The sequence below is a fragment of the Electrona antarctica genome (genome assembly GCF_951216825.1).
Source record: "Electrona antarctica genome assembly, chromosome: 7".
Lineage (NCBI taxonomy): Eukaryota > Metazoa > Chordata > Actinopteri > Myctophiformes > Myctophidae > Electrona > Electrona antarctica.
The window spans coordinates 38,864,341-38,888,169 of record NC_136812.1 but is presented as its reverse complement, the minus strand read 5'-3'; the positions used below and the strand labels follow the sequence as shown (position 1 = coordinate 38,888,169).

Genomic DNA, 23,829 nt, shown 5'->3' with positions numbered 1-23,829 from the left:
ACCCAGGCCGATGGCTGTGTCGGGTGGGCGATGATTCGCTCTGAAGGGACGCTCGATCCGCAGCTCATCCGATGCATCTCCTCAAACAAAGCAGAATGGGTTCCCTTGTTTTACTCCTACATGCTCCACATACTTCAGATGGCTGAGACAACAGCACAGGCAAGCAGTGCAAATGCATTCATACTTAGTAGGAACAGAGCGCTTCTGTAAACCCAGGGCTTTGTCTCAATACTGTGGCAGCTCGACAAATAGAAATGGATACAACTTTCACTAAATGCATCATCCATCAGACCAGAACAAATTTGTGTGCACATGCAGTATGCAAACAAGAACACCATTTATGAAAATGACCGAATGCAAAAGTGAGACATTTAAAATTCAATTTATTGGCATTTTAATTTTTAAATAGACAATGTAACAAAATTTAGAAAGTCCAAAGCATACTAATACCATTAGTTTATTCTTGTTTGGTTGTAAAACTATTTACAAAAGACATATTCAAGTTTAGCCCTAACGCATGTCACTCGACATTTTTCGCAGAGGCATAAATGAGGCTATTGATGATAGAAACTGTACAGTGTTATCTGACTGTCCACCAGGGAGGGTGGTCAGAGGGAGAGAGAGAGAGCGTGGGGGTCAGATAAGTAGTGAAGGAAGTGGGCTATGCATTCCTATGGACATGTAACCACTGTGTAATTAACAATGAGGCTGTTTGCAACATCATTGAAGACAACATTAGGTCATATAACATCTTCTCTTCATACACCATGTTACATTGACCATATTCACATGGCGACCATTTTTCTCTTATGTCATACTCGTGGTACTCGGATATGACGTAGGGGCTCCCCCACCCCCAAGTATGACGCAAGAGCAACGGATATGACGTAGGGGTCCCCCCCACCCCCAAGTATGACGTAAGAGCAAAATGGCCGCCGCGTGAATGTGGTCCAAAGATGGTTTCCCATACAAACAAGAAACCAAAAATCACAATCAAAATGTGGGACCCCTACTGTGGAGGTTATTGAGCACGTCATTTCCCCATGTTTGAAGTGGGTAAAGGGTACAGTAAAGAAACAGCCAAAATATTCTTTGGAATCCAAAATAATAGTTCACATCGTCATACATCTTGGGTGTTTCCTTCCAGAGAACCTAGGCCTTCTTCATTTTGCTCGTGTGGGAGCCGCCGTTCTCGTGGTGGGCAGCGCCGTTGCTGGCACCGTTGCACACAGCCTTGCCGGTTGTCCCGCTCTCGTGGAGCTTTGGTCCATTGGCGTGTGCTGCGGCACCGTTTAGGCTGGCCTTAACGTCCTGCTTGGGCAGCCGTTTACCCTTCACGTAGGCCTGGATCCAGAAGTTGGAGAAGAGCACGAAGAAGAAGGTTCCGTATATCCAGATGAGGTTGATGATGATGGGGAACTGGTAGTCGCAGGTCTTCAGGAAATAGTACTGGGTGGCGTGAAGAGATACCAGTACAAACTGGCCCTGTTGGGAGAGTCAATTCAGAACCTTTAATTGCCATGGCTATAATCACACGTACTTCAGGAAGTTCTCACTGGTTCAGAGACAAGCACTGGCCATTTAACCCATTTTGGGGCGGGAACCCCTTTTGGTGTTAGCATTATGTTATACTTTAGCTATTGAAAAATAGCAGATCTACAAGCTCATAGCGCGCCACCGAGTGGCGCGCTACGAGCTTGTAGGTCTGCTATTTTTGAAAAATCAAAGAACCACTGACATAGAAACATAGCTTTTTTCAGAAAACTGTCAGGATGTAGAAGACATTTTTAGAATCTGATCTCAGGTCAAAATGGGTTAACAGAGGATCAGAAGGTCAGTAGACTATACACATACAGTATGTGCATCCAGCAGTGGACAAAGTACTCAACCTCAGTACATGAGTCAAAGTATAGATATTACTCAAATATGAGTGGAAGTTGCTCTGTCAAATTTGTACTTGAGTTAAAGTACTGGACCGCTTTCTTTTTTAGTAATTTTTTTCAATGCATTGCTGTATTAAAATGTTAAGACATTTACCCCCAAAATGCAAAGATAAAAAAAAAAGATGTGGCGTCGCGGCGGGCTGAGCTTGTCGATCTGCTATTTTCACTATATTTGAAACTCATTTAGGACGAGTCCGATTCTAAAAACGCCTTCTAAATCCTGAACTAAGTTTTCTGAAAATGTTCAAAAATCATATGCTGCTAATTTACTGTACATAGCAACAAGAACCACAAAAGGGGTTCCCGTCCTGTAGGAGGGGTTAAGTGGTTAATTCATGATGTACTTTTGATACTGATACTGCCAGCATGCAGTATCAAGTCCTCAAGTAGCAGAAGATAACACATACCAGCTGGATGGCAGTCATGTATTTCTTCCACCAGAGGAACTTCTGGAAGCGCGGCCCAGCAGCAGAGAGGCCATAGTAGAAGTACATGACGACGTGGACAGAGCAGTTCACCATAGCATGGAAAGATCCCATTCCACCTGTGATGAGAACAAAGTTACAGCACATACTGTACCAGACCAACCCTGGTCACAACCAAATGACCGTCACAAAGAGTCAAGAATGTTTAGATGAAAGGATGTTAATGGGTAGGTTGGGGCACCAGATAATAGTGGTCATCTCTAGACCTATCAATCACTATACAACAGACTTTGTTGTAGTGTAAAATATAGTTCACAACAATTCTTCTTATTTTTGCGCAAACTATCTCAAGTGGATCTCCAGTAAACATGTGTGTTGTGTACGAACAGAAAGGTTGAATCAACAGCAGTCTGTAACTCACCAGGAGCATAGCCGACCCCCCACCACCAGGTCCAGGGCATGAAGGAGTGGTGAAAGATGTGAAGGAAGGTGATCTGTCCACTCTTCTTTCTCAACACAAAGAAGATCTAACCCAAGGAAGAAAAATATCTAATATTAAACATGCTGTAATATGTACAGTGCAAGTGTTGGTGGCCTTAGTGAAGAAGAGACTTGTTGGGGCCCTATCCTGTGCCATTTCTTTGGCAAACATTTTGAAAAACATTTTTAAAATAAGTCAACTAGCCGATCTACATCTACGTTGTGTTCAATCGGCTATTTGAACTATTTTAAAATGTTTTTCAAAATAGTAAAAAATGGCAAATAAGTTTAGGAATAAGGGGTAAGGGTTGGTTCAATTCATATAATTTTACTTGTGATGTGCAACAAAAAATATCACAAATCACAAATATCAGTATAAACAAGATTAGTTTTATTTGGCAGAATAAGCTTTGATTGCCATAAAATGAACCCAACCAAAGAGTCTACCAAACATCAAAATGAACTTCAATTCATATATTTGCATTGAGAATTACAATTGAAATAGTACAGTGGGCTTACCGTATCCATAAGTTCAATAATTTTAGAGAACCAGAAAAGCCAAGCCACTCGAACCATCTAGTGAGAGGAATACAGACATTGATATCTGAACAAGACCTGTACTAATACTACAGACTATGCAACCCTCCAATTGCAGGTCCATATGAAGTATCATTTCAAACAGTATGTCAGGAGTTGAGTTGATCTGTAGTAATGAGGAAAAAGACTTACTCGTAGAGCTTCTGGGCTATCAGAGGTATCAACAGGATCACATCTCCATGTATATGTTGTAAGCCAGCCAGACATCAGGAACTAAATAACAAAAGAATCAGCGATCGGAAGGTCAAGGATAAAAGTACATCATATTGTCTAAAGGTCTTATATTTTGTTGAATATTTATGGTTTCCTACCTCATAGACAATGAATATCGATAATCCCACAAGAAAGAAATTGTAGAATATCATGGCTTCCTTCAGCTGGAAGGGCTTGCGATTTGCCATGAAGCGAGGCCCAAGGTACAGTACAAAGAACAGGTAGAACAGCAATATTGCAGACATGGGACCCGGCTTCTCCATCAGTGGATAGGGCTTCAACCGTGGGTCTAAATTTAGAGAGACAACGTTATATTGCTCAGAGACAAATAAGCATTTTTAGTGAAGTAGATTTGTATAGTAATACCTACCGATTCCCGACACGACAAAGTCATAGATCTCCATGACTTGTGAGCCCATCTCCTGCAGCATTTTGACCTAGTTTGGCCACCCAATTATCTGTGGAAGAACAAAGCAAAGGTTCAAATGTAAGTAATTAAGTAAAAAGAAATTGTAGAGCACCTTTCACAGACATTGACAGACTGTAATCACAAGGAGCTATGTTAAAAACTAACTGTCTTTAACAGTCTTTTGAAGATGTCCCCACAGGCCAAGAGAGAATTCCATAGCCTAGGACAGGGGTTTTCTTTCAACTGATTGTGGACCACCACCCTGACTAAGAATCAACCTGGGAACCACTGTTGTGTTGGGATGGGATATGGCACATAAGCCTCTCCAATTGATCCAGGATGCCGCAGTTCGCTTGGTCTTCAACCAGACAAAATTCTCACATGTCTCCCCCCTTCTCCACTCCCTCCATTGGCTCCCGGTACAAAACTCTGGCCTTCAAAGCAACCAAAGGTATGGCACCTCCATATCTTCAAAGTCTGATCGGACCCTATTATAAACCCTCCTGCGCGCTCAGATCAACCAACGCAGGGAAGCTTGAAGAACATTCACAAAAATGCCGGGACAACACTCCACACGTCCCAAACTCTTCCCATTGCAATCAGAACTGCAGACTCACTTCCAATCTTCTGCTGTAGTCTGAAAACCCACCGACTATTTTTATGTATTTGATGTATTACCATGTTGTTCTTGCTTACTGTAAATCACTCTAGATTAAGTAACTCTAGATATGTTACTTTCGTAACACTTGCTATGCAATGCACCCATGTCTATACATACCACTGTTTCTCAACTGATGGTCCACAGACTACTAGTGGTTCATGTTCAATGGCATAATAGGCCTGGAGATGGTCCATGGGAAAATGTTTTAAAATATAAATTAAATTCCTTTGTTAAATGTATTCAAATATGTTTAAATGATACAGTATTTCAAAATATTTGAATTAATAGCTAATAAAAAGATTGACATTAAACCATGGCTGTTAAGGGCTTGATTTCATTCATTGCACAATATTACGTGCAACAAATTATACTAATCCCTGGCATTATATGACTGAAAAATGAGAGTGGTCCAGAGCCAAAAGATTATTATTATTTAATTATTTTGAGAACCACTGATATCCCACAGTTACCCTTATTCCATTTATTTTATCCAACCTTCCATTAAACTCAGGTTAACTGATACTGATAGAGCAGACACATGATGACTTGACTTTTGGGCACATTTCCTAATAATGATGAATCAATCAGACAAGCTGGTACACTTAGCCTTCTTGAGATTCTAACTCCCCTTTCTGTGGAATTGCTTGACATCAGTGTGTCCGAGTGAGTTCCAAATGGCTCCATACGGGTGTGTAACTCTGAGAGTGTACAAATGGAACCAAATGAACCCGTAAGGGCCGATTTGGTTCCATTTGTACACTCTCAGAGTTATGGCCGGGGGTCCTTGAAATTAAAATGTTTGAGAATCACTGTACACTAAATGGAACATAGCCTTAATTGGTATCATCGGTAACACCTGTAAAGTAGGGAAGGGGCCCGGAAGTAGGACAAGTATTTCTGTGTGCATAGAGCCGTTTTGGGAACATTCACCAAAACACACACACTAAAACCAATCTCAGGGCAGAGGGCACTGACATAATTTAAAATGAACTCAAAAGTTATAACTGTAATCAATCAGATTCCTTTGAAACCAAATAATGGCATATCTTCAATTGGCAGCTGGTGTCTTTACCAGGACCAATGAATGTCTTCAAGGAGGTAGCCTATGTTTTCTGCTGTTGCCTGATTCAGCAGCAGTGCAATGTAATTACAGGTAATAAAGGACTGCAATGGGTAGGGGACAGACAGGGGCAGGGCAGCTCATCCCCAGCCCAAAGCGCACTGACTCCAGTCCCAACAGATATCCCAGGAGGCTTTGCCTCTGCTACAGACACTCGTCAGACATGGCCTGATTCCGGAGGGGGAGGTGCTACAGTGAAACAGGCTGGGCATCCCTTGTTCCACAGATGACAGCCAGTGCCCTGCAGTCTGCAGCCTCCGTTTGGGACTGCCAAGCACGGGTGGCTGGCCCCCACTCAAGACCCGCAGCAACACACAAACAGCCCCAACAGAGAGCATACCTGACCGAACAAGAAATAGAAGTTGTGCGTTTATACAGTAAACAAAAGCTACAGTGCCAGATTATTATTTAGAGTGTAGTAGAGAGACAGGAAACCAAGGTCAGAGGAAAGGGGAGCTATGCAAGAGTCGAGACACAACAGAAGCCAGATTCAAAATCAGGTCCTCAGTCTGGACTCACAAGGAGTCGGACTATGGGGTCTACCGTCTGTGCACTAACTGGCCAAGCCACCAGGCACCTGCTAAGACTGTACAATCCTTAATAATGGTTGCTCGTGACGATGTTGACACATTTGTTGTTGTGCAGTTGCACTCGTTCCAAGTTACTTTTTATAACTTTGTGAATTAAATGCTTCAACCTTTATAAAATAGCATAGATTATTATTAATCCACAGCGGGAAATGAATGGGTTTATAGTCCGAAATGTTACTTTCTGGCTAGGCCTAATACTGTATGTACACATGAACACTGCTATGGTTTTCAGGATTTGGGCATTTTCAGGCTTGACAAAAGCCTCACCATATCAAATATCAACTGTTCAGAGTGTAACCAGCAACCAAAACATTATACGAGGTAGAGTAGAGGGTGTGGTCGCCTCTCCCCACACTATGGAGCAAGAGGGGAGGCATTATCCCGATATGTACAATATGCAATCCTGGAGTTTGCCCTAGAACTGAAGAACAACCCACCCTAAGTCAACACGATTAAAAGCTAATAATATCATGTAGAGGAATGTGATGTAGGACTAGGAGAGCAGAGGTAAAGTTGGGAGGCTGTTGCGAAAATGGTAAAAAAGGAGTGTTTTCTATAAACAAGGCAATGCATTTATAAGCTATGCCTAGTAACTAGTCATTATAGAGAAACAACATTGCGTTGCTTAATAACAGTTGGAGAATATGCTCTTGCCAGAGGGATGTTGACATTTTTACAAATAATGCTGAAGGTCTATTTATTATCATGATCATCAGATGCTGTTAAACGGCACTTGTTTCCTAGGGAACTTGGGGAAACCTGATATGGCTAAAGACTCTCGGCTAAGACTGTGCTCTATTCTATGACAAATAATAGGAAAGGAACGTGGTATAATGTGGCACCTGTTCTTTCATAAAAGGGTGAAAATGTCAACATGGTTCAGTATTTCATTTCTTCAACTCTACTTTGACAATTTCATAAAAAAGTGTTTAAAACAATCAAATCATCCTGCGACAATCAGGACATTTAGGGAACCTCTCCAATATATTTAACATAAAAAGATCCCTCAAGGCAGTCAGAATACAAGTACAGACCGTACAATAGATTAGATCTCACCCACAAGACATTCCTTACAAACGTCATCCAAACGTCAAACTGTAATCCTTTAGATTCCGTTTACTTAGGCAAGCATTACACTGTGTGTAAATATCTACCACGGTCCACGCCTACTCCTATCAATTTAAAAAAGCACATTTGCATCATAGCTTCCTACTGGTAATATAGGGCAGAGTTCATTATATTGTCCTTTGGTTGCACCTGCAGGTGTGGAAGGATGAGCGTTGGTTTGAAATAGTTCATTTCCCTAACAAACCCATCATCAGTGGTGGAAAGTAACTATGTACATTTACTCAAATACTGTAGTTAAAGCAGCCGTATTAACTTTCCTTTTTTACCCCAGACTTGAACCTAGTTTCCTGCTTAAGTGCTGATTTTTCTTCCCATTGAGCTAATGGAGCCAGGCTGCTTTCTCGGGGGATGAATTGAATCTTGACCATTAGGTCTGAGTGAGAGACATGACCTTTGACATGATCTAAATGTCTCAATAGAAGAGCAGGGAGACAAAATACAACCAATCCAATTCAATTGTATATTGTATTAATATACTCTACCATACAGATTGGACAAAATTACATTTTATTTATTTAAAGAAAAGGTTTCATACTGTAGTGAGGGGTCAAGTCGAATTTTGAGGTACTTGCTACTTAAAAAAACTGATTGATTGATTGATTGATTGATTGATTGAAAATGTATTTCACAGTATGTGGAATGGGTACATTTCAAACGAAAGCACAAGTCAATACAAAAACTGCTACTTTGTGGGGGATCTGCACGTATCCAGCTCACTGATGTGCTATCAAAACCAAGTGCTTTCAGCTTATTGATCAGTGTAGTTTGGTTTACGCCGGGGTCAAAAGCCTTTTGGAGGTCCTTCATGACCATCACACAGTATTTGCCAGCATCCACCTTGAGTTTGAAGTGGTCGCTCAAATAGAGGAGGCATGTGTCAGTGGAGTGGGATGTTCTAAAGCCAGATTGGAATTCGTAATTTAGTTTTTTATTGGCAAGATACTTTTCAACCTGTTCATAGACTATTTTTTCCATCACTTTCGAGATGGAGCTAAGAATAGAAATAGGGTGGTAGTTTAATTTGCTGCCTTTCTTGTGCAGGGGGGTTACTTTAGAAAGTTTGAAGTCTTGAGGGACCTGTCCCTGTTTGATGGAGAGGTTTATTATGTACACATCAAGGTGCAGTGTCAGATATCAAGCACGTCTGGTCTTGTTCTGAGGAGAAATGCTTGGCATAATGAGTAAACAGACGTCAGTAGGTGGTGAGAATTCGGTCAGTTTACCATTCCCAGGATGACATATGATGGGAGAAGGTGTGAAGGTGCAAATCCACCCTTAGGCCACATAGAGCTGCCTGCAACTATAGATTATTTTTCTTATAGGGATTATTCCATTGATTACAATAGCAATCAATAGCTGATCTACAAGCCCACAACACATCGCATTGCGAAACGTCATGTGAGCTTGTACATCGGCTAAGTGGATAACTTAAGATTTGGGTGATTTTCTAGGGCTAATTTTCCTGATTGAATACTGTCAGTAACACTATATGAAATTTTGATCACTGGTTGTGAAGCCAATGATCAATGCATTATTCTGTCCAAATAAGCTTTACAAACTAATTGTTCGTGTTCAAATATGGATCAAATTGTAAAGCAATGCAAGCTCAGTTTCCTAAAACTACCCACCGTTACAACAGTGTGAGTGTGACAGAAAGTGTGCAGGTCAGCAGGATAGTCTTGTGACAAAGACAAGCCTACCCCAAGAGAGGAAACAGCATACTTCCACCTACGGAAGGCAGCACGGAAGAACATGAAATAAAGCCCATTCAATCATTGGGATTGCTTCGCTAGAGATGCTAAGCTACTCTAATGCTAAAGTAGCATGGTGAGGCAGAACAAGTGGAATAAAAAGTATCTACACCGCCCTTAGGGCTGTTATTGTTTTTCAAAATCAAAAGTTTGTATTTTTTTTTATTATTATTTTAAAACGTTCACCCATACTGGCATGTCCAAAATAGGGATACAAGGTTGAAAGTGGTTAATGTCTTCCTGCACATGATTACTCCTGAGAACTCAAACATGTGACATCACCAAACTGCTCCTAATCCCCGCCCCCCTGAAGTGTAACTTCTGAGTAGTAGCATAATAATGTCCTTGAGAGGTTGTTGTCATTACAAAGTCACTTGCAAAGTCAGCACTACTACGACTGGAGCACAAGGAAGGAACCTCGCACTGTTGTGACAAGAGTCACTGTGCAGCTCTCTATAATTCCATGGCACTGAAGAACTATTCTTCAGCCACATGCAACTAATATGTTCCTGTAGCATGTTTGTAATGAAATTACATGAAGGTTCAGGGGTTTGGTATGTATCCAACTCCTGCAGACGCTACACCAAGTCATGGAGGACAATTAGCTAAAACATGTGGAAAAGTATTACAGTTCTTCTATCTATTGTGTTGCTGTGCATCGACTATTTTTGAGGTGCCTATTCTGCCTAACTGCTCCAATGGCCGTGTGTGTACAGTATGTCTGAGTCTGAGTGTTCCTAAAGTGGCATTGTTGAGTAGCCTAAAGGGCCATTCACACTAAGCTCTATACTATAACTGCAACCAGTCAGTGGTGTAGTTGAGTAGCCTGCACACTCAGTTCACACAGGTGTGATATTTTTTCTTTCTTTTTACTGTGTACACTACTGTAACAGATGATATTTTTGAGTGGTGTAAACCACTCCTACGACTGGCTTTGTTAGTTTACGTGTCTGTCTGTCTGTCTGTCTGTTCGTACCAAATGAGCATGGTTTCTACGGTCACCCAGTTCACCCGGGTGTGATTTCATTACGTCAGACATTACGTCAGACCACAGCTGATCAGGCTATATAAGACCTTACACCACTCAGTTCACACGGGTGTGATTTTTAATCTTTTGACCACCATTTTGCACCACGCCTCAAGGAAACCATGGCAACAGAGTAGCTGGTTTACAACTTCTAGTACATTGGCTAGGAAGGAGAGCCCTGTCAATGAATCACAAGGATGGAAAAAGGGAGCTCCACTCACAAGGTCAGAGTTAATGATCTAGAGCCCAACCGATGCCAGATTTTTTGGTTCGATGCCAATCCCGATTTTGGAAAGTCCTAGATCACTTATTTTATTTCATTTAACCAAGCCTATTCAATCATTGTCAAAAAGAGCCGATCTAGTTCACAACGTGTCACATCGCTACGCCTTGTGAGCTTGTAGTAGGTTGAATGTGGTTAAAAATCAGGACACGTCAGACATGCCGATACTGTTGGGATAAAGTAGACCTTTAAACAGTAACCATTAATTATAAGAGTGTGCACCCTAGCTGTGCTCAAGCAAGGTCACAGAGCGACAGAAAGATTTCTATATAGTGTCTGAGAAAGTAGAGACACGTCAGAATTCTCCATGACAGAACGAGCCTTCTGTCCTGCTTCCAGGGGCCCCGACTGACGAGCTGATATGAAGCGAATCTGATTCGTGATATAACAGGTCGTATTTATGTTTACTCATATTCAAATGCTGTTCTTATTCATTTCAGGGGAATACCCCGTGTAATCAATAAATATACGCCAGTCTAGGGCTAATCGGTAACACTGAGTTCTGCCTTTCATTGTACGGCGGAATGATTTAGAAGATCAAAGCTTTGGGTAGTGGGTAATCTCTGTGTGTGTAGTTGCCCCCGGACCTCAGGATAAACAGAGCACCCACACATCCTGTAGCATCAATACTAATGTCAATGTCAAATAATTGCAGATATATCGGCTAAACTAATATATCGGTCAGGCTCTAGAACAAACCGCAGGAGAGAGATGACAGAAGAAATGAAGAATACATCCACTGGGAGAGAGCAGCAGCCCTGGAGCGCATTAGTCAAACACACAGTAAGGCATCTGTTTACAAAGGAGTGCCGGGAGAATACTTTCACAACACAACCCAGGATTCTGTCCATGAAGCACCAGTCCTCATGAAAAGAAAGAAACCTCCCCCCTCGGGGAGACGACTTGAAATAACCAAACCTTCACCAGTAAAATGTTTCAAGCTCAACAAGTACAGTAGGACCCAACTGAGACAAGAGTTAGTTTCTTTAGGTTGGCCTACATTCACTGCCTTACCTTGCTGGGACTAGGTTTGTTCCCCCTCAATTGTCACAGACCGGTGCCAGTTTCACAGCAAGCAGGACAAGGCTCTCTCTAAACTACAGGGCAGAGAGGCCGGCACAACAGTAGCAGCAAGCGGAGCAGCAGAAACAAGAGAGAAAGAGACAGAGAGAGAGACAAGAGGAAAAGAGTGAGAGAAAACTGAAAAAGTGTGACTGGTACTGCAGCCCTCCAAGACCCCACCCTCCCTGACTCATACACTGGATGAATAACTACCCTCAGAGAGAGAGAGAGAGAGAGAGAGAGAGAGAGAGAGAGCGCGCGAGAGAGAGAGAGAGAGCATATGCAAGGGGAAAGAGGTTGAGCGAGAGAGAGAGAGCGCGCAAGAGGAGTTGTGTGTAATAATCACGCACCCACGAGTGCATGCATGCAAACGTGTGATCCAAGTGAGAGAGCTATAGCCTCTATTTCAACCCACAATGTGAAAACTCCTCCCAAATGAAAAGATGATAGCCTACTACTACCAGCCACCTACTTACCCTCCCCCATTCAAATACTCAGAAACTACCTCACCAACAGACACACACGGCCATGGAATTGCCCTGTGGGTTTTTCTTGGGGCAGGCTGATAATATTATTCACAGGCAGAGGGCGAGAAATCAGTGGCGACTCTGTTATTATGAAGGGGGCATTGTTAAGCTGGAACCAGCTCCCTTCCAACCACCACCCAGAAAGCAAAAGCTGCATCCGTTTCTCTCAAACATACAAAAAATCATCAGTGTCATGACCGAACTAAAGTGTTAAGACCCATGTCAAAGTGTGAAGACTTTGCACATGACCCACACATGACCCAGTGAAATCTACTCATTCTCCAAGAAACCCATTAACCCATACTGAGACTGTCACCAAAATATTTCTTTAACCCTTCAAAAAAACGGGAAATAAAAACAACCTGTGTCATTTTAGATGTCGCTATGTATGGGGCATTTTCTGGTTCCATCATTCCAGACCCCATTCATTTTTCCCATAGTAGAGATTCCCAAAAATATTTATATAAATATTTTAAGCCTAGAATGAAGGAAGCCATCCAGGATCCTGGTGAATCATGATCATAAAACATTTGATTCTGCGAAGGAATAAAAAAGTGATAACTGCAAAAAATAGAGAATTTCAGTTCAACATTCAGTTTACACGTTTGAGCAATACATAAGCAATTGACATTGATAATTAGCCTTTATCAGCAGACATAAATTCATTAGTATTTGAGCCTATGCCAGACTCTGATCAAAAGGTGGAGGCTGGGGTGGTGGAGGCAAGCTTTGCCAACAGCAGCAGCAGCAGACGTGTCTGTGAAGCAATGGATGCAGAGATATTGTGTAGCAGAGAGACGTATTTTGAGGGAATAAGGTGTGATTGGAGTATGGATGTGTGACGTAATGATCAGCTGAGATGTGAATGAGGAAATAGGATGCTAGGCTGACTGATACAATACAATATTACAGCTGAGGCATGCAGATTCACATGTTCCTGTATCAACTAACGCTGTGCTCCATTTTTGAGTGGTGTAAACCACTCCTACAACTGGCTTTGTTTGTGCGTAAAAAATGAGCATGGTTGCTACGGTCACCCAGTTCACCCGGGTGTGATTTAATTACGTCAGAAATGATTTCATTACGTCAGACAGGCTATATTACACCACTCAGTTCACACGGGTGTGATTTTTTATTTTTGAGGGGCGCTAGCCCCTCCTATGTCCAGCTTTGAGGGTTTGTGTAAACACAAACATTTTCCTTGCAAAAACATTGAATGCCATTGATAATGAATGGCCATTTTTTAACACAAACATTACGTAAAACATTGAAGACAAAAGTGACGACGCAAATTGTGATTGGCCGGAATGAGATGTACAGTATGATGTAGGATGATAAGAGCGCCCATCACTTCACAGTGTGATGTGTGATGTTTTATTTTTCACAGAATCAAATGTTTTATGGTCATGATTCACCAAGATCCTGGATGGCTTACTTCATTCTAGGCTTAAAATAATTGATATAAATATTTTTCAAAATCTCCATGGGAAAAATTAATGGATTCTGGAACAATGGACATTTTTTAAATGAAAAATAGAAGATTTTCTGAAAATAATAAAAGTAATTGATTTAGGATTTGATAGGCGTTTTTTTTTCTTTCTTTCTTTTCTTTTTTTCTTAAAGGAGCATTCAGTGATTTGGGTGATTTGGAAAACCACCCAGTCCGCCCCGGTAACAAAATGTGCACATGCACGCTCTACAGTGGGGGGAAGTGCAACAGGCCAACAGCATGTGCACCAAGGCCCGCCCCCACTGAATATACCTTTAATCGTCCTCGGGTCTAAAAGGATTAAACAGGTTCAGACAAAACAGATACTGTATATGTGGTTTACTGCAATGGTATCATCTCACACAACGCATGTCAAGACACTAAAGGTGACGTCAAATTCTTATGTTTTATTGTATTGCATTGATCATGATCATGATCACATACGAATGATCATGATCACATACGAATAGACTGTGATTGACGAAATGACGACCATTAGGTTTCATGGGATTATTACGAATAAGAATAAGATAGATACCACGATCTGACAAAATATAACAAAACGTGCTTACAGTATTCAGAAGACAAATACTAATTACTATTAACTAGAAGTACTTAAGGGAATTAAACAGTTTGAGTTATGTTGGCAAGCACTGTAATAACAAATCGCCATATTCAAGGCTGGCTGGCAAATGTGATGACAGACAACTGCTATTACTACAACTGTGACTCATACCATAACACTTAAATTGTTCCCCGTTGTACACAATGTGCAAGTAGACTTCCCTCTTTGCCTAAAATGGAAATCAGTTACTCTGATCTCGCCTCCACACCCAGCTATTCAAAGAAGAACAAACATTGAAGATAGATAAGTCTAACTGTAACATTGAGGATTACTAGAGAGGGAGAAAGGCTATCCTACAAGTCTATTTGATTAGAATTACTACAGCCATCCACGATGATGAACAATATTTTAGCTCAATGAATTGTACTACCAGAATGTACACTTGACACACTGGTCTTCTACATCAAACTGTCCCTGTGTGTGCTCTGACATGTTTTCGTCATGACAAGACATGACGAAAACAAATGCATTTTCCTTGGTGAACCCATCTAACCCATTATGGCCAAAGATCCATATACAAAATATATTTGGCTAAATTTCAGATTGTAATTTCTCCTAAATATCTCTTCAAGATAGGCCACACATACTGTAGGTGCTGACCAAATAAATTAGTGTTATTTTTGTGTTCATTTAAATGGCCAATTCATTGTTGCAATCTACAGGATTGTGACACGGCTGGTTGTACCCAAGCCCCCAGTGAGGCTCTCCAACATCGAGGCGCTCGGCCCTGGTAAGAGCGGGGACTGCAGGCGGGCCCGTGGAGTTATGACGAGGAAACCCTGTGCAGCTGGGGTTTAACATTGAGTGCTCGTTTGCACTTCCGCACCAAATGTTGGTGTCCAAATCGAAAAAATGCGGAAGTATACCGTTCTTCCGGTGCTTCAAAGCGCCACTGAGCAACTTCCACTGAAATGAATAGCGGGGGCGGGGCTATCGCTCCGGTTCAGTCTATATCCTTTTAATACTATATGGTTGTACCTGTCACTCTGGTGCAGAAGCTGGGTAGTGGGGATTGTTTTGAGTAAGAGGTTGCGCACGCACGCACGCACACACACGCACACATGCACACATGCACACATGCACACACATGCACGTGACACACCTGACCCACCTAATCCACCTGACTAGAAACATGATAGTCATTCGGGGAAACAACTGTCATGCTCCGTCACACATACAAAAATCACACCTGTGTGAAGTGAGCGGTGCAACTGGGGGGTCCCTGCAATATCGAGACCCCCAGGAATGCGCCCAGGGGGGGCGGCCTGGTTCTGGTGAGCCTTCCTGCGCCCGAAACGGTCGAGAAGTGATGGGGTTACCGTGTTGCAGCTTTTCGTGCTCGGACATACATACATACGGACACACATAGCTGCGTAATGGAGCGGAGACACCGCTCAAAAAAGCCTTGAGCAAAAGTGAGGACTGAGTGATGTGGCAAGGATTGTTTACAGTTTACACATGACCCAGTGAAATCTACTCATTGGTTATGAAACCCATTAACCCATACTGAGACTGTCACCAAAAATACCAATGAACGATTGAAGGAGAATATTACCTGGATGCCCAATTTGTGAAACAAAAACAAACAAACAAAAACAAAACAGACAATATATAGGCCCGGGTCGCTGGCCCAGTGGTCCTAGCCTCACGTAGCCAGCCTTCATCTGCCTTTGCAATGCATATTGCCCCAGGCAGATTAAGTCCGGCCCCTCTCAATTGTGGGAGGACTTCACGGCCGAAATGGTGACAGCCAACCAGATTCATGTGGAACCAGGCTATAACCAATCACGGCCCAGTATTCAAATATGGGGCGGGACATTGCGGAGAAAAAAATCTAACACTGAGAGGGACGAGACTAATATCCATGCAGTGATATTAGTATCGCTACGTGAGGCTACAGTGGTCAAGGGCACTAACAATGCAGCTTGACAACACGTCCCGGGTTTGAGTCCCGATCGATCCCGATTCGTGTCACTATACCCATCTCTCTCTCCTCATTTCCTGTCTACTTACTGTACTATCAAGGCCTTAAAAAAAAGAAAAGACAATATAAACAAAAAGAGAGCCATGAACAAAAAGTAGCATTATGCTCCTTGTGTAGCAGATGGCACTCTGCTAATGTGCCTCCCCATTTCGTATTAGAACTCGATCCATCACAATTGCTCGAATCGACTTGTGGTCAATTCGCAATCAAGGATCCTTGAAAGCAAATCATACTGAGTAGACTGTGTGGCTGTGGACTCTGAGTGGGCTTAGCATCCTGTCAAGGACACTCAACGCCTACATAATGCTGTATGACCATTGCTTGGTGTAGTAGTAATGACAAATATCAGATGCACCGTGCAACAGATACACTGTTCAGCTGGACTACATACTAGTGAGGCAAATGTGGAGGAACTCCATCCTGAACGTTGAGCCATACAGCACATTCAGCTCTGTGGGCTCTGACCACCGCGTGGTCTCCATGAGGGTGCGACTGAGCCTCAGGGTCCCCAAGCCAAGTCCTAACATCCATTATGACTGGAAGTTATAGCTTATGGCGATGTTATTTACATGCATTTTGCCCCGTCCTCACTAAAACCACTGGTTGCAATCTACCACTCTGCCCTCCGGTTTATAACTGCAGATGGCTTTCTCACTCATCACTGTAGGGCAGGCTATGCGATGAGAGCAACATGTTTTATCTATAAAGCCTTACTCAAGAAATTGCCTAATTATCTTAGCAGCCTATTACATCGTAAAGTTATCCATCATCACACCCGTTCTCAAGACTACTTTGTTTGAAAATGTTATTCCCGATATTAATTCTGAACGGGGTAAGACTGCCTTTCATTACTATGCCCCTCACATGTGGAACTGTCTACAATCAGTTTTAAAACTGAAGAACTTGATTTCACTTGATCGATTTAAAAGTCTTGCAAGGAATGCTCTGACATGTAGCTGTACTTCAATGTGAATTGTTTATTATCTTGTAATGTATTTGTGTTTGAATTGTATGTTATATTGTTTACTGTAATCAGGGCGTCATTGTAAAAGAGAGCTGGCTCTCAATTGACTTCCCTGAATAAATAAAGGTGAAAGAAAGAAAAAAGAAAGAAAATGATATGACTCGTTGTGAGTTCGTAGATTGCCTATTTTTGCTGTTTTTAAGTGACAAATATTCTCACATCACATCGATATAGTTTCCCAGCCCTACCACTCCTCTCCCTTCCATTACCCTGACTCAATAATAGTGCTTCTCCGTTCAGGTCACCCATCACCTCCCCAATAGCGTCCATGCAGCATGATACCACTAGGGTTCATTCATCTATAAACGGGCAGGCTCCAGAGCCCCCTCCCTTCTATCAGGCAGAATCTGCGATAGGACCCGCCGCGGCCGCAACAACGTGTTTATCATGTTACACTGTACATTCTTCTGAATCATTGTAATAAATTGTGTTTGCATTCATGCATGTTGCGAAGTCTCTTTTAAGTTTAACTGTGTCTAGAGATGACAGCTGAGATAGAGTACATTCACCACACAATCCCTCCGCATTCCAAGAAATCCCTCCTCATTCCACATCGATAAACATGCCAATCTTATTGCAAGTGGTTTTGCGACAGTAAGTCAGTGTCAGTGTCAAGTCAGTGATCTATGACAGAATTATAGCATGAGCGAACGTCTATGTCACTACTTTGAAAAGACAATTTACATGGATCAGGCCATTTTCACGTCCACACCGCTGAGAGATTACGCCAAAATATTAAATTAAATTTCGGTATAGGCTGAATTATGAGGAATGAGAAAAACATTTATAAAACCAAACCTGAGCAAGCAAACCACATTAGTGGTAATTATTAAAGAAGATAATATTCCCCATTTTCGGCGTTGGAATATAATGAACAAGCTTCAAAAACCCACTGTTTATTTCACCTTTCCTCAAAGTGTGTACTGTTTGAGCTGGGTTAAGGAGGGGGTGGGGCTGGTAGGGGAGGTGCAGTACAACCAACCCCCTTACCTGGAAATCACCAGACAAAGCAAAATGCACACTGCACATTTGACACTCTTTTCATTCTCTAGACACACAACCATCTATCCCCCTCCCCCACCTCTCTACAGAGTCCTCACTGAGGACTCAGATTTCTGGAACTTTCCATTGTAAATATGTGGAGGACCTTGGATATGGGAAGGTAAAAACCGACAGGTGCACAATCATCTGGTGATGGTGGAGGGGGTCGCACTATGGTGGTACTCCAGTAGTCTAGTGCCCACCCATTGACATGGCTCCACCCCAAATTAAGACTGATTTTGATACTGTCCACTTGTGGCTGACATTGATCGCACAGATTAATAAATTAGGCCATAGGTCTCAAGGCTTTTTGCTCTCAATTTCAAACTATAATTATAAACGGAATCCAAAGGAAAGTACGCACATCTCTAAAAAAAACGTTCAGGTGCTGAACAAAAAGATGCGTACAGGAGAAGGAGAAGACCCATAAGGGGGTCGAAACGTTGTCATCCATATTATTAAATAAATATCCTTTGGGAGCTACGAAACAGTGTAGTGTGCGGACTACTTCTCCTTCTCCAAACTATAATTACAACCACAGTGATAAGATAAGATAAGATAAGATAAGATAAGATAAGATAAGATAAGATAAGATAAGATAAGTTAAGAAAACCAGGTGTCATAGCAGCAACAGCAGAATATTCCATTTAGCCTTTAATCAGTTAATGTAGTCTCAAAGGGCTCACATATTACAATGGAAAGAATTTTACCTTGGCATACCATAGACAGTCTACGGCTACGCCAAGCTCAAGGGGAAAAACTCCAAGAAAAAAACCCTTGACAGGAAAAAAAAATAGAAACCTAGCTCCTAGAACAGGGGTGGGCAACTGGCGGCCCGGGGGCCACATGCGGCCCCCACCTTCACTTAATGTGGCCCTCAGGTTAATGTCAGGATACTGATATAATATTGGTGTCAGCTGTTTACAATTCCACAACATGCAAACATGACCCGCTTTAATTACTTCAGTCTAAATTAGTAGCTCATTGCTCAACACAAGTATAATTAAAAGGCATTTGAAATTACATAAAAATGCAAATTTTCAGGATTCCAATTCAAAAATAGTAAAAGATAATTCAACATTTCAATTCGAATATAGCAAAAATAGCCGATCTACAAGCTCAAAACGCAAAATATTTTTGCGACGACAGTAATATATGGCCCTAGGGAGTGAGTGTGGAAATATAGTGGCCCTCTCCATCGTCAAAGTTGCCCACCCCTGTCCTAGAAGGATCACAAAAAAGGTGAACCCCCACCCCTTCCACGATGGATAGGCGTGTCTGGGCGACATGGGCGTGTGCATACAGTACATCTGTCATATAAAAATGCAAATCAAACAAAAGAACAAAAATATGAATTATCCATACTCTTAAAGTAGAAATAGTATACCATTTCACACTTTAAAATAGTATTTAATAATAAAACACAATGAGTCCTATGCTATAGTGAATATGGTAATGTCTGGCAAAGGTCAGCAAAGGACATGCAGCCAACATCCGAGTGGAAAGAGGAACTGTTTTCTTAAAGTACCTCAACTGAAATAGGAACAAGAACCTATGCACTAAGCAAATATGTTACTGAATTTAGTACGATATTTAGCTGTTTGTTGTTTCAGCCCTTGGTCATAAAGACAAATTTGCCAGTGAATCTGCTTCAAAGAGAGAATAATGATGGTCCAAACCCCAAAGTCCACACAACTTAAAGTACTAATTTCCCTGCAGTCATTTTGTGCCTCTACATGAGCTGAACTGTTATTGGGGTAGTAGACGCTTGTGCTGGGCTGTGTTATTCGCTGTAGGGCTTGCTTTTGCACATAGCAGCAGTGTGTGAGCTGACCTGTGTGGTTTACTATCAGCACGTAGCAGTGTGAGGGTTTCCTTGGTTTCCTGTCTCTCTACACATTCTCTACACCAGTAGTTCTCAAACCTTTTCGTGCCAAGGACTTCCAAAAATCGTATGATAAATTATTAAATGAATAACGTAAATAAATAAAACATGCTTTGACACCCCTGCTCTAGTCTAAACAGCTCTGCCCCATTGACCTAAAAACAACTGGTATTTTGAAGTAGTAAAGTAATCCTGCCTGAGGCTGGGATTTTGCAACATGCATCTGTAAGCATGCTGTGAATGGAATGACAACTTCATTCCATTCTCACATGTGTAAGGAAAGCCTATCACAAATGAAAGTATGAGCATGACAACATCTTTTGGTATGGGCCAATTGCCAAAGCCATCGTAATCTTGAATAGGGAATAGAAGTGGTGGTCATTTTGTGGTTGCACAAATAAAAAGCCTATTAATTTTTCCCATAGAGATTTCTGAAAATATTTATATTATTTGTTTTAGCCTGGAACCATCATCATCATAAAAAAGGTATATTAGTATTGTATTTTTTCCAGATGTTCATGTGTTTGTTAGGTGACAGTGACAGTACTTCATAAGACCCCTTGGTGTGGTTGTTACTGTACGTGCAATGATGTCTTCCCTTTGTATTTAGGGTTTCTTCCTGGAGACTGAATCCTTGACAGTCAAACGTGCCAATGAAAAGAACAGTGATAGAGTGACATCACAATATCATCCCCTCCCCTAACCCCTCCCCCTTTATCATACAACAACAGCTGTGGGTGTGGCTTCAGTTCAGGTGATACCCACCAGGCAAACTAGGCATACTTAATGAACTGGTGGGCATGTCCACATAAAAACAACATTTTAACAAATACTGTACACTTTTTGAAAAAGATGTGTCCTCCTTATATAATAATAATACCTGATGCTCATGTTTTAGGGTGGAAAAAAATCACTGCACTACATCTTTAAATATTCAAATATTTTTCTTCAAGTCATTTAACTTGGTCACTTAGTTTCCGAATTACAAGTTGTCACTTGCAGTTGTCTGTCTCAAACAGGCTTTTGAAATTCAAGGCAGCACAAACCACAAAGAAAGCAAATCGTTTTATAAGACAGCATAGCATAGCTAGAGAAGGTTAGGCTACAAGGAGGTCAGTGTGCTTGTCTGACTTCTGTTCTTACAATTTTCTAGAGACAGTCAACTTGCTTCAAAGGGAAACACTGGCATTGTGATTTGAGGAAGGGGTGGTAGCCCAATACAAAATGGATTGGCCATGTGACCTAGAATCCCTAGACTTGAGGAAATCTGGTTAGGGACCAACCAGGGCTGCCAACACCCCTGGATCCTGCAGGAGTCTCCTGCATTGTTATTTCTGTGACGAAAAGAGAGCTGAGCTAGAAGGAAAAGCTCTCTGTCTACGGAGCAATCTTCGTTCCTACTCTCATCTATGGATTGGCTATGGTCATGAAGTGTGGGTTATGACCTAAAGAATAAGGTTGTGGATACATGCGACCGAAATGAGTTTTCTCAGACGAGAGGCTGGCATCTCCCTTAGAGATAGGGTGAGAAGTTCAGAGACTCGGAGTAGAGTCGGTGCTTCTTCACTTGGAAAGGACCCAGCTTAGGTGGTTTGTGCATCTGGTTAGGATGCCTCTCGAACGTCTCCCTAGGGAGGTCCTCGATGCACATCCCACTGGAAGGAGACCCCCGGGAAGACCAAGGACCAGATGGAGGGATTACATCTCCACACTGGCCTTAGAACGGAAGTCTGGAGCTCTCTGGTGGAGCTGTTGCCCCCGTGATCTGACTACGGATAAGCGGTTGAAGATGACTGTTTTAATAGCTGAAACTGTACCCATAATTTTCCAATGCTAGTAAAGCAAGCCTGATAAAAGTATCAAACTCCCAAAATTCACAAGAACACAGAAAATTACATCAATTCCGTTAAAATATTTTTGCCCTAATGCTGGGTAGGCTACTACTGTACTGTTTTTCTGGCCTTGAAACTGAGTGCATATCCTTGAAATTCTATAGACTTGAACTGATGATCTGGCAATAACCAATAAAAGTCACTCCCCCACTGTAATGTTTGCATTAGGCCTACCATGAGAATATGGCAATCACCTTAAAGCTCATTCTAAGTGTCAAATTGCAAACTATAGTTTCCAAGTTACAATACTTGTTGACATGTCATTATGGTCTTGTGCAATTGACTCATGAACAATGGCAGCGCATCCACTAAGACCATGCAGTTGCCATCTGAGAATTGTGAAATTAAATCCATTTTTCATATTATTGACTGACAAAGGGCAGTTGGAGTTGAGTTGGAAGTTAAGGATGTAGCCTAGTCTATATAGTCGATATTGCAGTGCACTGCTCACCATTAGGAACAATTGTGATCAAACTGTTCTCTTTACAGTAGATCCTGTTTGAAATATGTGATAGCCATCACAGTTATCAGCAAACAAGGGCGAAACTATTTGAAATGTAGCCTTGTCTCCAAGGTTATCATCTTGACTTGGAACATAGCACGTGGTACCTACGCACACCAATAATCTCTACTCATGATCTCAACTCACGTTCCTCTTTAACACTATTATCTACAAGTACATCACATTAGCCTAAATAAAAACTATTAACATGAAGTAGGCGGGGCCCCTTCCGTTATGCTTAATGTACTGTTCTGTGTAGTATTACGTAGTACTTACGTCAAACGTTGTTGTTCGCAGAGAGTCATTATATGGTTGTTACTTTATTTTATTCATTCATGAGGGAGGGGGCAGCAGGGGTACAGTACGTAGACTACACGTTAGCCTTCGATCGAGACTATCATGTAGGCCCATGTTATCGAGTCTGAGTAAAAAGTCAACTCGACAAGAGAATAGAAAATAATTAGGTCTACTGTTGAAAAGGGGTCCCAAAAGCCAAACTTTTGCTGCACAAAGAAACTATAGCCTACACTATTGGTGTGAATGTGTATGTATTTATTTATTCTACACCAAACGCAATAACATTTTCATCCGGTTATTGTCGAGTTCGCCATCATCACAAATTCCAATTCCACTAAATGTCAAATCGCGCACCTGCCATTTAGTCCCCCATTATGCTAATAACATAATTGACAAATAAAATGCCGATAAAATAAAGAACCAGTAGCCTAGTCCTTCTATTGTTTTAAACAACATAATTACTCACCAATCACTGGAGCCAGCGGCGGTTGAATCGTAAAAGTAGAAGAAGAACAGTTATGTGTGGGATGGATATAACTCCGGACGGTGAATCGAATCTCCTCCTCCCTCTCTCTCTCTCTCTCTCTCGCTCTCTCTCTTGCCCTATATCTGCGGGGGGGTTGAAGAAGTGTGTTCCTGGTTCAGCCCTTTTATTTGATGAAACTAGAAAAGGTGGAGTCTTCTTTGCTGAGCCTACCGTCTGCACCATGGCATGCTCGCCTGTCGCCAACGTGATCAACTGGAGGGGGACAGTCTGGCTCCATATATGTGGCATGTGTCCATTCTTACTTATCAGTAATAGACTACCCCGGCCTCTGGCACACTGACACCTGTCCTTGTGCAAAGCGCTGCAAAGTGCAAACACTACAGTAGG

At 41.8% G+C, this 23,829-nt stretch overlaps 1 protein-coding gene across 2 annotated transcripts; it reads right to left on the bottom strand.

The window, feature by feature from the left end:
* Positions 1–366: 366 nt before the first annotated feature.
* On the bottom strand, positions 367–23,559 carry elovl1b (ELOVL fatty acid elongase 1b). 2 transcript variants are annotated; one of them, XM_079505337.1, is made up of 8 exons: positions 23,422–23,559; positions 4,029–4,116; positions 3,757–3,947; positions 3,578–3,658; positions 3,368–3,424; positions 2,790–2,895; positions 2,351–2,487; positions 367–1,485 (listed from the first exon to the last, which is right to left on the bottom strand). In XM_079505337.1, exons 2-8 carry the CDS (start codon positions 4,087–4,089, stop codon positions 1,153–1,155), a joined length of 966 nt encoding a protein of 321 aa, XP_079361463.1. In that variant the 5' UTR covers positions 4,090–4,116; positions 23,422–23,559; the 3' UTR covers positions 367–1,152. The 2 variants fall into 2 exon arrangements, with proteins under 2 accessions (XP_079361463.1, XP_079361464.1); XM_079505338.1 differs by lacking the exon at positions 23,422–23,559 and adding an exon at positions 11,642–11,852.
* Between the last annotated feature and the right edge of the window lie 270 nt (positions 23,560–23,829).